This window comes from Mirounga leonina, unplaced genomic scaffold (genome assembly GCF_011800145.1).
Source record: "Mirounga leonina isolate KUSES-001 unplaced genomic scaffold, KU_Mleo_1.0 Mir_165, whole genome shotgun sequence".
Classification (NCBI taxonomy): Eukaryota; Metazoa; Chordata; class Mammalia; order Carnivora; family Phocidae; genus Mirounga; species Mirounga leonina.
The window spans coordinates 21148127-21161033 of record NW_023270415.1 but is presented as its reverse complement, the minus strand read 5'-3'; the positions used below and the strand labels follow the sequence as shown (position 1 = coordinate 21161033).

Genomic DNA, 12907 nt, shown 5'->3' with positions numbered 1-12907 from the left:
GTAAACACTTTATGCCCCATCCATACACATTGTTATACCAATATGTACATGGAACATTCATGTTAAAAATAGTAGTAAATACATAGCATGGGGAAACTGTGACACAAACTGGGTAGACCAGGTGGCCCTGTTTCGAGGTATGCCTGATCAATATCAGGCTTCTTCTAGTCTTGATCACTCAACCTCATCTATAAAACAGGACTCTGACAAGCACAGATCAAAAAGGGAAAGGAGGAGTCACTAAGAGAAACTCCCTGAACTCTCAACTTTTATATCACCGAGGTGAACATGATAGGAAAAGACTGGGGTAAATACTGAAGTAGAACACTCTGCTGCAGAGTAATCGCAAGCATGAGCTTTTGAGTGCACCTGGGTTCAAATTCCAGCTCTGCCGCGGACTGAGTTGCAAAAGCTTTTGCAAATCACTTCACCTCTTAGAGCCTCAATTTCTTCCTCCTCTGTTAATTGGAGAAGGTAAAACATTCCTTCCAGAGTTGTAAACATTCAGATGACACAATGTGTTTAGGCACAGTAAACATGCTCGGTAGTTATTCTCATTATCTTTATTTCCTGAAATGATCCTGGAGTCTTTCTGTCCTTCCCTCATCTAGACTGGAATGACAACAAGGAGGAGTGAGGCCAAGCCACATTGCAGGAAAATGCTAATGTTATCTAGGTGGTTAAGGACCTGCTGCTCCATGACCTGGAGAACAAGTAATAGAGAAGGGCACAATTAGTTAACTTTCCAGTTCTCACTGTCAAAAACTAAAACCTCAAGTCCCCTTCCAGTCTTCAGACTCTACTGGTCATGTCTCAGCATGCAGTCCCCATTGCCATTATCAGAGAGACACTTCCTTCCCAGACCCTTTTCCCAAACAATAAAGGATTGACGTTTGAGAACATCTGCAGTTCTTTTCATTTAAACCCTGGCAGCTTTAAAGGTGGCAAAGTTTGGGGGGTTTTTTAATCCTTAAACTGAAGGAAAATTATCGATGACCCTTTCCTCCCATTGTATTACATGAGAAACTATAGGACATAATTACTTTGTACTGGGTTGGTAACATAAACGTTGTTCTTGGCCAGGTAGAGTCCATCAATATAATTTGGAAAATACAGATAAATACCTGCACTTATGTGGCAGTAATTATCTCCTGATAAAATAACAGTTAGTATTTGTCATTTAGTTTGTGACAAGAAACCCTGATCTAGGCTCTCTCCCACTTACTAAGATGGAGTCATTTCATCACGAGAAAATGTGCTAGTTTTTCCCCAAAACTAGGAGAGGGGTTGAGAGAGACAGAAATCTCTTTTCTCTCCACCTGTGAATTACACCTTTCCCTTAAAGGGATCATCCCTTCTTAACAACTGCATATGATTTTCTGTTGTGTCCTTTCTAACACAATTTGTGCCTTTTCCCTTAGGCCCTTGATGGGTTCTTCTTTGTAGTGAACCTGGAAGGCAACGTTGTATTTGTTTCAGAGAATGTGACACAGTACCTAAGGTATAACCAAGAAGAGCTGATGAACAAAAGTGTATATAGCATCCTGCATGTTGGGGACCACACTGAATTTGTCAAAAACCTGCTGCCAAAGTCTATAGGTAAATGATTATCTGCTGGGGTCTCCCTCCTCCCCCATGCACACATTGTCTTGGTTGGAGGGGTCACATAGAACTGGGTGTTACGGCAACTGGGGATAAGAGTAACTGGGTAGTTTTTTAGAGAGGCTTACATTAAATATTTAAGCTTGAAAGTCATGGAGAAGAGGACATCTGCAGATAGGGATCTTAAATGAATGATTGTTTTGATCCTGTATTTAAAGTACATGAAAATTATTCAGATGGAAAGGACTCCTATGGCCACTGTTTTCGTGGGGTTTGTTTCGGTGTTTTTTAAGAGGTTGCCACACTGCCTCCCTTCCAGTGCCAGCCGCCTCCAATTTGTGCTTTTCGGCCATGGCTCTAAGAAGTAGAAGGTCGTGAGAAGTTTGAGGTTTGACTTCAGAAAAACAAAATTTTGCGTGCTACTCGCGAAGAGAGTATGTATGTGGGTGCCCTCAGCCTGCTGAAGATCTGACATTAAGGAACGAGGGGCATATAGAGGGTCGGATGCTACCAGCCCGGCAGCCCTGAATGGGCTCTTTGGTTTCCCAGATGCTTCGGTGGCTCTTCCCCCGTACCCACTCTTACTGTCCCGCCCATGTTGCTGACTTCCTCTCATTCTGAAGATGCTGTCCAAAAGTGTCCGGGAGTATCGAGGGCCGCATTTTAAAGTGGGTGGCTCACAGCGTGGGCCCACCTTACCTGCTGCTCCAGAGTATGAACGTTCCCACTTCCTAAGGGGTTCTTTTTTTAATATTCTCACTTAGACTGATGATGCTAAGAACATCTTCACAGATAAAAGGAAGTGCATATTTTAGTACAGAATAAGGTCAAGTCCTGAGTTAGCAAGTATTTCTGTTCTTTTTTTTTTTTTTTCAAACGGTTTATATTAGCCGGTCTTACTGTTACCACAGTAAATAGAAGGCCCTTTTTAAATTCCAGATGGCTAGCTTTTCCTTGGCATGATAACCCTTTGTTCAAAGTGACTGCAACAGTAACATAAAACATATGCATATTCATGTGAGATTCTTTTATTATATTCTCTAGTAAATGAACAAGAAAATGGGATTTCTTATTTCAAGTAACTAATATTTCAGATCTCTTCAGTAATTTGATGACTTCCTCAAAGGACCTATACTTATTAATTCACTATTATTAATTCACTTGTCTAAAGAGCTCTTTTCTTGACTTTATACTGTACTTTTTTTATGTTTTAAAATTACTTATTAACCTGAGTTAATAAGAACTCTTTTTTCTTTCTTCTTTCATTTCTCTGTGTAGTATCCATTATGTAAATAAGCTTTTAAGAATACTGATGGTGGAAGAAACCTCCCAAATGTCTGCACAGACATATAAAGCTAGCTATGGTTCCTTCTGTAATTCTAAAACCGTTTCTTGCAGTTAACTTGGTATTTCCTTTGTTCTTTCCAGGGTGTGTTTTCTTTTTTATTCCTTTGCAGCCCAGTGGCTATGCACTTAGCATTGCATTCACCAGAACACTTAGATGTCCTTTTAAGTATTTTCCCACTAGTGAGCTTTGAGAGTATGTTTGCTTATCTTATCACTGGCCCTTTTTTTTGATCCTCTCTTTCATTGTCCTACTGGTCATAATATTTTTTAGATAAAACATAAAGAACAGTAAAGAAAAGAATACCAAAATGATGATTAGGATTGGTACTGATTCCAGCTCTTCTAGTAGCTGAAGATCTTTCTGATAGGTTTTTTCATCTGTGGAATGAGAAGGTGGATCTGGTGATCCATGAGAACAACCTTACAGTCTCCAAATCAGTCATTCTTTTATTTCCCTTGATTTCTCGAATTTCCCCAAAGAAGTGTCTTTCCTCTGTGTCATTCTCTCTTTCTTGAATTAATACATACATTTCTAAGTATTGACACTAAAGGAGAAGACCTGTGAAGTAACCTTTCACTTGATAAGAAATAAATGACATTATCAGTGCCTCTGCAGGGGTTTTTCAGTCGAACTGAGGAAATGTACCTGAAATAGAGTAATTCAGCAACAGCCAAGTTACAGAATACACACCAAAATTTCTGTAAAATTCTACAAAAGAAGGATCTGGGAGAGAAGACAGAGTGGGGATCTCGGCCTCAGAGCAGGGTACATCGGGGTGGGAGAGATAGTGGCCACTGGACACTTGAGATAAGGTGGCAGGAGCACCAGTGTCCATGTGGGACCAGGGGTGGAGGATGGTGGGGGAGGCTTGTGCTGGCCAGTGTGGGAGATCTGGTTAGATGGATAAGGTGGGGCTGGTCAGTGAGATTCGATCTATCAGTTCGAATGGCCTTCATATCCCTGACTACATCAAGTCAAAATCCTTTTAAAGAACTTAATGCATGCTGTAAGTTGGTGCCAGTTCCAGATTTTTGAGCAGGGGGTAACATATCTCAAAGGGATAAAATATCTAAAGTACCTAAAGTACAAGTAGGTTGAACTAAATTTCCAAGAAACCAGAGTAAGGAAAACCCAAAAATGAAGAACAGTGTTCTAATAATAATTAAACAAGGCCTGAACCTGAAGGGAAGGAGTCAGGGTGAAGAGTAAGAGGCATAGAAGTTATTTTGAAAATCCCAAGCATTTTCCCAAATTGTTAAAACATTAGCATCGTTTTGAGTAATTTGGCAGCAGCGAGTCTGATGTTAGTTTCTTTATAATTATCGGGTTGCTTTTGCCTCCCTCAGTGAATGGGGGATCCTGGTCTGGCGAACCTCCTCGGCGGAACAGCCATACCTTCAATTGTCGAATGCTGGTAAAACCTTTACCTGATTCAGAAGAGGAAGGTCACGATAACCAGGACACACATCAGAAATATGAAACTATGCAGTGTTTTGCTGTCTCTCAACCAAAGTCCATCAAAGAAGAAGGAGAAGGTAGGGCCAAATCTGTAGGATATCTTACATATCCGTGTATTTATTCCTGTGCTACTTTTTTCATACTTAATTATCTAAAATGAGTGGCCACACGAAGAAAAATTTAGAAGTGGTTTCTTCATTCATTTTAACCTACTTAATTTTTGTGATAAATTCCATTTTTTTTTTAAGATTTTATTTATTTATTTGTCAGAGAGCACAAGCAGAGGAAGCCGCAGAGGGAGAGAGAGAAGCAGACTCTCAGCCGAGCAAGGAGGCCCGATGTAGGGCTGGATCCCAGGATTCTGGGATCATGACCTGAGCCGAAGACAGACACCCAACTTACTTGAGCCACCCAGGCATCCCATAAATTCAGTTTTTAAGTCTTTAAAACAGCACTCTCCAACAGAATGTTCTGCAGTGATGGCAGTATTCTATATCGTTCATGTCCAATGCAGGCCCCACTAGCTGCATATGGCTATTGAGCGCTTGAAATTTCAGTAATGCAGTTGGGGGGGCTGAATTTTCTATTTTAAGTTTACATTTACACAGCCACTAGTGGCTACCCTACTAGAGAAGCTCTGTTAGTGGTTAAGCTTCCCAGGATCCGAGGCTCCTCTGAATGTCTACTGCAAGCGATGAGCCACAGACCTAGAAAGATGCACAAGTACAAACAATATTTTTCATATACTTTCCAGGGGTTAATGGATTCCGTATAGTTTATCCAGGGATGCAGGTCCATAACATGGTGTAATAGAATGCTACTGAAGAGAGGATGGAGATGGGAGTGAGTGATGGCGAGGATCTCAGGCCCTTCCCCTTAAAGGACGCTGCTGTAGCGTCCACCCCCCACCACCACCCCCCCGAGCCCTCCCAAGTAAGCCCTTCCGTGCGCTGAGTGACCTCTCTCCTACGAGGCAGTGCTGAAGAATGCATTCTGCGTACAGGGTAGAAGAGAAAGCGCAGAGTAGCACTGGTGGGTGGGAACCTCATGGGCTTTATCATCAGACATGCCAGCTCCTGAGTCAGCCACTTACCAACTCTGGCTTTGGGCAAGTTTTTTGACCTCACTGAGCATCAGTTTACTCTCTTCTTTTTTTTTTTTTTTTTTAAAGATTTTATTTATTTATTAGAGAGAGAGGGACAATGAGAGAGGGACTACAAGCAGGGGGAGTGGGGGAGGGAGAAGCAGGCTTCCCGCCAAGCAGGGAGCCCGATGCGGGGCTCAATCCCAGGACCCTGGGATCACGACCTGAGCCGAAAGCAGACACTTAACAACTGAGCCACCCAGGTGCCCCCACTCTCTTCTCTTATCAAGTGAAGTCAACAATCCCAGTATCAGAATGTAGTCAGGATTAAACGAATACGCCTGAACCATGATCGGCATTAAATAATCCAAAGTATCCCCAACTTACGATGGTTTGACTTACTTTTTTTTGACGTTAGGATTGTCGAAAGCCGTACACAGTCAGTAGAAACCGTACTTCAAATTTTTTAATTTGCATCTTTGCCACGGCTAGCGATACGCCTACGACCCTCTTTCAGGATGCTGGGCAGCGACAGCAACCCACAGCTCCCAGTGAGCCGGGCGTTCACAAGGGTGAACAATCGGTACACTTACATCCGTTCTGTTGTTCACTCTCAGGATAGTATCTAGTAAATTACATGAGATGGTCAGCACTTTATTAAAACACAGGCTATGTGTGAGATGATGTTGCCCAACTGTAGACTAGTGTGTTTGAGCACATTTAAGGTAGGCTTGGCTAACTCATGATGTTTGGTAGGTTAGGTGTATTAAATGCATTTCCACCTTTCAATATTTTCATCTTAAAATAGGTTTATCAAGGGGGGCGCCTGGGTGGCTCAACTGGTTGAGCGTCTGACTCTTGATTTCGGCTTAGGTCATGATCTCAGGGTCCTGGGATCGAGCCCCAGGTTGGGCTCCACACTCAGTGAGGGGTCTGCTTGTCTCCTCCCTCTGCCTGTCTCCCTGCTTCTCTCTCTCTCTCTCAAATAAATCTTTAAAAAAAAAAAAATAGGTTTATCAGAACATAACCCCATTGTAAGTTGAGGAAGATCTGTAGTTTTTTTTTTTTGAAAAAAAAAATGGAAGTAATTTGTAATTTAAATTTTATTGAAAAGTAATAGAACTCTCATAGACGACATAATTTGCAAAATTAAGTTTTTATGTAAGTATGCAATGTTGAGGGATTTTTTTTTTTTTCTTTTTATGCAATAGACTAAGTGCTGCCAGTTACCCATCTAGGATACCGTTCTAAAGTGTGGTATAAAAAAGATATAGCTGATCTAATTTGTGGTTTTGTGCTGTATATTTAAACATTTTTGTACATTTAAACTCTGGTTTTAAGATGTTAACATAGTATGGCATGAGAGCGGGGTTTCTGAGCCATAGTGTGCTCAGGTTTGAATCCTGGCTTCACCAGCTTTGTACGTTGTTGGGCAACTTACTGAAACTCTGCGCTGTGGTTTCCTCCTGTGTTAAATGGGGAGAACACCAGAGCCTGCCTCGTAGAGCTGTCACAAGGACAAAGTGAATTGGTAGCCTCTATAGCAGCTAAAAAGATGTCTACCTCATAGTTAAGTGCTCAAAAATTTAGCTTTTTATTATGTTGAGAATGAGGATTACATTTGTATTTGAGATACCCACTATTACTGGATATATTTAAAGAAATTCTTTCCCAGACTTAAAGATGAACAATCATAAGTCAATCAAACATAAGATATGAAGACTATTTTTTTAACCTTTTTTCCAGCATTTTTGAAATTGAAAGAGCTACCCAATGTGCTCTGCATGTTACAAAGATAAATAAAACATTTCCCTGTTCTCTAGAGGTGAACAAGGGTGAATAAACCAATTGAAGTGGGTAAGGAGTAAAGGCTCAGCATTGGCTCTGTGAGAAACTAGCCAGGGCTGAGATTCTAACCAGGCATGTGGCTTTCTGGCACATACAACACTTTCCAGGACTTGTTCTCCGAATTCGCCTCCAGACTCAGTTTATAGTCTTTGTTGTAAAGTGCATATTGCCATTCTAGGGCTAGTTACATGGTTGGGTAGAAGGTATATCTAGTGTTCCTGTAGCGTAATGAACCAAAAACTCAAGAAGCAAACCTTTGGCAGAGCAGAGTATCGGATTTTAGTTTTCATCATTTGTGTACTTGACGTTGAACTTGGCTGGTTGTCACTATCAGCCATTGAATAAGAAGGGATTACGTGCTCCTCCGCCAGCCCGTGGGTGGACTTCTGCAGCGTGTGTCCTGTGGCTTCAGCCATTTCCCCGGCCTCCCCCAGCCTCCCCCAGCCCGTCCTACACAGCACACCCTAGCCTGTCCCCCAGAGGCTTCCCACTCAGGCGGGGAGAGAGTGAAGTCAGTGAGCAGCAGAGGTGCATAGTGTTTTGCCATTCCCTCCTGCATTGATTTACAAGGTTGTGTTGTCATAAATATATTGGGAGTTTGTGTGAATCACTGAAAAAGCCTCATACAGTAACCATAAATGTATTTGATTGAAGATTTGCAGTCCTGCTTGATTTGTGTGGCAAGAAGAGTTCCTATGAAGGAAAGACCAGTTCTTCCCTCGTCAGAAAGTTTTACTACTCGCCAAGATCTCCAAGGTACCTTTTCTTTCCAAAGAATATCTACATATTTGTAAGGCAGGGAGTCTGTTTAGAAGACTGCAAAGAAGCGGGGGACAGTGACGGGCGCTGGGACGGAAGCATCCAGGGGCCGCAGGAAGGAGAGGGAGGAACACTTATTTTCACTGTCTGCCCTTTTGGTTCGTGTACTTGTGCTACCTAGTCTAAATAAATAAATTTTTATCTTTTAAAATGTTAATCACTTCCATACATAATAGATGAGTATGTAGGTATAATGCTTGCTGTTATTTAATAGGCAAGATCACTTCACTGGATACTAGCACCATGCGGGCAGCCATGAAACCAGGCTGGGAGGACCTGGTGAGAAGGTGCATTCAGAAGTTCCATGCACAGCACGAGGGGGAAGCCGTGTCCTATGCTAAGAGGCATCATCATGAAGGTAAGCATCTCTCCATGGTACTTCTCTTGAAGTTGACATTGCTTTATGCTATATTACTGCTTCCTGTGGGAGCTTTCTCTGAAACAGTGATCCTGAAGTTCACCTCAGGAAACTTGGATCTGTTGACTTTTTGTGTTCATATGTACTTGTGTCGTCTGGCCCAGAAAATGTCGCCATCTAAAGGAAAATTTAATAGAAACCTGTGGGGCAGAAGAATGAGATAAACAGGAGATAATTTCATAAAAACAGAAGAAAGGGAAGGGAAAGAGGTCATTTTCTCTGATCCTAAGGCTTTTCTGTATGTATAAGACTACATAATAAGGTGCCATTTAATATCAAAAGAAATCTCTGAATCATAAGGAAAATCTGGAAATAAGAATGAAATGAAATTTGCAAGAGCAGCTGAACTCCCAGTAGAGGTAACAATAGGGTCCCAAGCCCTCCTTCCAGATGATGACCCCTAAAGACTGTTTCTCGAAGGCCCGAAGAAATGAAGTGACTTGTCTGAGGTCACAGGACAGCTAGACTGACAGTTAATTAACAAGACAGCTAGAACCAAACCCAGAACTTCGAAGTCCTAGGTCAGTAATAATAACACCCTTACAGAGCACCTGGTCTTTGTCCAGCATCTTCCTTCTCTACAGTATCTTGTTGATCCTCAACGCACCTGTGAGGTAGGTGTTAGGACTCGAGCTATAGATGAGGAGGCAGAAGCAAGTGAAATGACTGGCTTGTCAGCACTGGAGTTTAATCGGAGGCACATCCTGGCCGTCCCTCTGCTGTGCTTTGCACAGAATCACATTTCCTCAAGTGCGTTCTGGTTTTTTGTTATATTGGTGAGAACGAAGAAAAACTGCCTTCCTTAGCACTTATTAAGAACTAAGTGGGGGAGGCGCCTGGGTGGCTCAGTTGGTTAAGCGACTGCCTTCGGCTCAGGTCATGATCCTAGAGTCCTGGGATTGAGTCCTGCATCGGGCTCCCTGCTTAGCAGGGAGTCTGCTTCTCCCTTTGACCCTTACCCCTCTCATTTTCTCTCTCTCTCTCATTTTCTCTCTCTCAAAAATAAAAAAAAAAGAACTAAGTGGGGGAGAGAGACACTTCTTCTCCTGGTCTTTTGGTCCTCCTCTCATACAGGACACTGTATGTCCTGGCAGGGTGCACCTGGTTAGGAGGCCTGGATTCTCCAGGGAGGGGCTGTGATGCCTGTGGGCCAGCAGAGTGTGCCCTGTGACTCGGTTTGGCAAATTGTCTGCATTTTGGCAGAAAAAAGTCCTAACTCCTCATTGAAAACAGAGGTTTAGCCTGTCATCTTCCATTTAATGTGCATCTATGACCTTAGCATTTTACCAGTAGTGTTTGTATGCATAAACTCTGTGCTTTAAGATTGCCTATGAAAAAGTACAAATCATAGTAGATGACCTCCCTCCCCATGCCCTTCTTTTTTCCTCATCTTATTCCTCTTTTTCATCTTATTTATCCTTCTTAGAAGTAAGTACATAATCCAGCAATTTGTTCCTTTCAGCATTTTTCTCTAAGTTGGAAAGAATAAGAGGAAGTTAAGAGTCTATATTTGGCAGAAATCAGTATTTAACCTACTATTTCACTAGATCTGGTTTAAAATTTAAAAAATAGTAACAATGGGGGTGCCTGGGGGACTCAGTTGGTTAAGCCTCCAACTCTTGATTTTGGCTCAGGTCATGATCCTCAGGGTCATGATATTGAGCCTGGAGCCCGACTCCGTGCTGTGCCGGACGTGGAGCCTGCTTAAGATTCTCTGTCCCTCTCCCTCTGCCCCTCCCCACCTCTCTCCCTCTCTCTCAAATAAATCTTCCAAGAAAAAGAAATAGTAACAACAGGGGCGCCTGGGTGTCTCAGTCGATTAAGCATCTGACTCAGGTCATGATCTCAGGGTTGTGGAATCAAGCCAAACTCAGTGAGGAGTCTCTTCTCCCTCTCCCTGCCTTTCCCCCCGCTTGTGCCCTCTCTCTCGCTCAAATAAATAAAAATTCTTTTTAAAAACAATAAAATAAAAAATAGTAAGAATTAGAAATATGAATAAGAAATCACCGTGAGCAAACATGTTCAGTGTCCTTGAACCCTGAGTAGCAGTGCCCTACACTCAATTCTGTGGCTTCCTGATTCCTTACAAAAGGGTTTATAGAAATGTATCAGGCACTGTGGTAGGCTTAAACAGACCAGACCCACTGAAGGGAAACTACAAAATGTATGAAATACCCTGCATCCAAATGTGTGAAGTAGGTAAGATCAAAGATAACCAATCACATTGAGTAAAAAATCTAAAAGTTTGTGTTTAAATGGAAGAGCTTCCTAAATGAATTCAGGTGCATGCTTAAACATATCTAATTAAATGGAAATAGAAAATCTTAACTGATCACAGATGAAATTCCAAAATTGTAAGCTATTCAAATTGGGAATCCCATTATAAATACTGTATTCATTCTGCTTTATAGGAACCTACTCATTGTGCAAAGCAAGATACAGAGACGTACAGTAATTCATTTCCAGGACTGCCACTCCTGAGTAACTTCATGTAACAGTTGATGGCAGAAATACCTAAATACTGCATGTAACTGAAACTGCAGAGGGGGTTTCATAAGGGAAATTGCTCGAAGTGAACTTTTTTAAAGAAAAACCAGAATCCATGTTGTGTGTCAGTGACTCCCTCCCTCCCTCCCTCACTCACTTGTGGCAATTTTGTGGAATCATGAATGTGCTCGATCTGGCTATTCATGGGGCTAGCTATTCAATCCACAACATATATAGAGAGGATTATGTGATAAAAACATTGTAGTCTTCTTAAAGTGGTTTAAGAGGGTAACCAAATTATATGACTACTTTTTTTCTGAATCAAAATGTTCTTTTTAAAAAGAGTGTTCTTGGGCGCCTGGGTGGCTCAGTTGGTTAAGCGACTGCCTTCGGCTCAGGTCATGATCCTGGAGTCCCTGGATCGAGTCCCACATCGGGCTCCCTGCTCAGCAGGGAGTCTGCTTCTCCCTCTGGCCCTCCCCCCCTCATGTGCTCTCTCTCATTCTCTCTCTCAAATAAATAAATAAAATCTTAAAAAAAAAAAAAGTGTTATTTTTAAATAGGTGGTATTTGACAGCTTTAAAATATAGTTGTTTTAAAAGATAAATCTGAAATTTTAAGAGAAATTATTTTAACCTAGTTGATTTGTTATATTTTCTTCTGTTGTCTTGAAAATGGAAACACCAGATTCTTTATCCAGAAATTAAACCAATTCCACTTTTATTGTTTCAGTTTTCTATTTAGCCTTTTTTCTCTTCTGAAAAGATTTTTCTGTTTATCTTTTACTTCCTGTTGTCCTATCCACAGAAATAACACTTCTTACACACTGAGAAACAGAATGGGTGATAGTATTATGAGATACTTCAAGATGAAAAGATGACTATTCAGAGAATATATTTAATGTCATAAATTTTACTGTAATATTTTTATTAGTTTAAAAGGAAGTTAAAGGCAAATTGTATACTTTAAAAGTATCATGTTTATGCATTGTATTGTTTTCTGATATTTTAAACAAATCTTTGTAAAACTAGTTCTGAGCCAACAAATGGTTTACACTCTTTCATCGTGGTACTGAAGATTTTAAAAAGAACATAGTTCGAGGGTCCAAGCCTTATTTAAACAAAACAAAACAATATATTGAATTTGTTAGTATTTTGAGTAAAAAATGAGCGTGCTTTTAAAATGTTAAAAAGTTTCAATATCATGAAATAGTACTTACAACTCTTGTTAACGTGCTGGTAGGAAAATGGCAAGATGAAGTTTATTACTATTAGTATGTCTTCTCCCGCCCCCACTCTCAGATTTTTTTTTCCTAAACGTGCATTCTCTTTCCCTGCTTGCCTACAGTGCTGAGACAAGGATTGGCGTTCAGTCAGATCTATCGTTTTTCCTTGTCCGACGGCACTCTTGTTGCTGCACAAACGAAGAGCAAACTCATCCGTTCTCAGACTACTAATGAACCTCAGCTTGTAATATCGTTACATATGCTTCACAGGTAATCCCCGTTCTAAGAAGTCATTTTCCCTTCCCCAAATCAGGAGGAAATGGTTCAAAAGCAATAGATCCCCCCCTAGAGCTTTTCAGCCTTGTGAGACATCTCTGTTCATCAGCCCCAGGCAGGTAGAATACAAAATTAAGTTGCTATGAACTTTTGGCCAACGGACAACTTACGATACCGGCAAAGTAGGCTATACTCCGAATCTGTGCCTTACCACTAGTGAATTTTAAAACCCAGCTGGAAGGGCACGGGCTAGCGCTCACTTTGCTCCGACAGGACCGCCTGTCATACCGGAGAAGGGAAGTCGGTCCGTTCCCAGGGGTGACGCATGCGGTGCAGAAATAG

General features: G+C 41.4%; 1 protein-coding gene across 10 annotated transcripts in view; it reads left to right on the top strand.

Moving 5' to 3' along the window:
• Positions 1-12907, top strand: part of NCOA2 (nuclear receptor coactivator 2) — a 288748-nt gene that overhangs the window by 226997 nt on the left and 48844 nt on the right. For 9 of the 10 annotated variants that reach the window (XM_035011307.1, XM_035011310.1, XM_035011315.1 and 6 more), the window contains 5 exons: positions 1422-1599; positions 4297-4485; positions 7995-8096; positions 8374-8517; positions 12412-12559. In XM_035011307.1, coding sequence (XP_034867198.1) covers positions 1422-1599; positions 4297-4485; positions 7995-8096; positions 8374-8517; positions 12412-12559 — 761 coding nt within the window. The remainder of the gene's footprint in view (positions 1-1421; positions 1600-4296; positions 4486-7994; positions 8097-8373; positions 8518-12411; positions 12560-12907) is intronic. The other variant, XM_035011316.1, reaches the window with a different exon arrangement.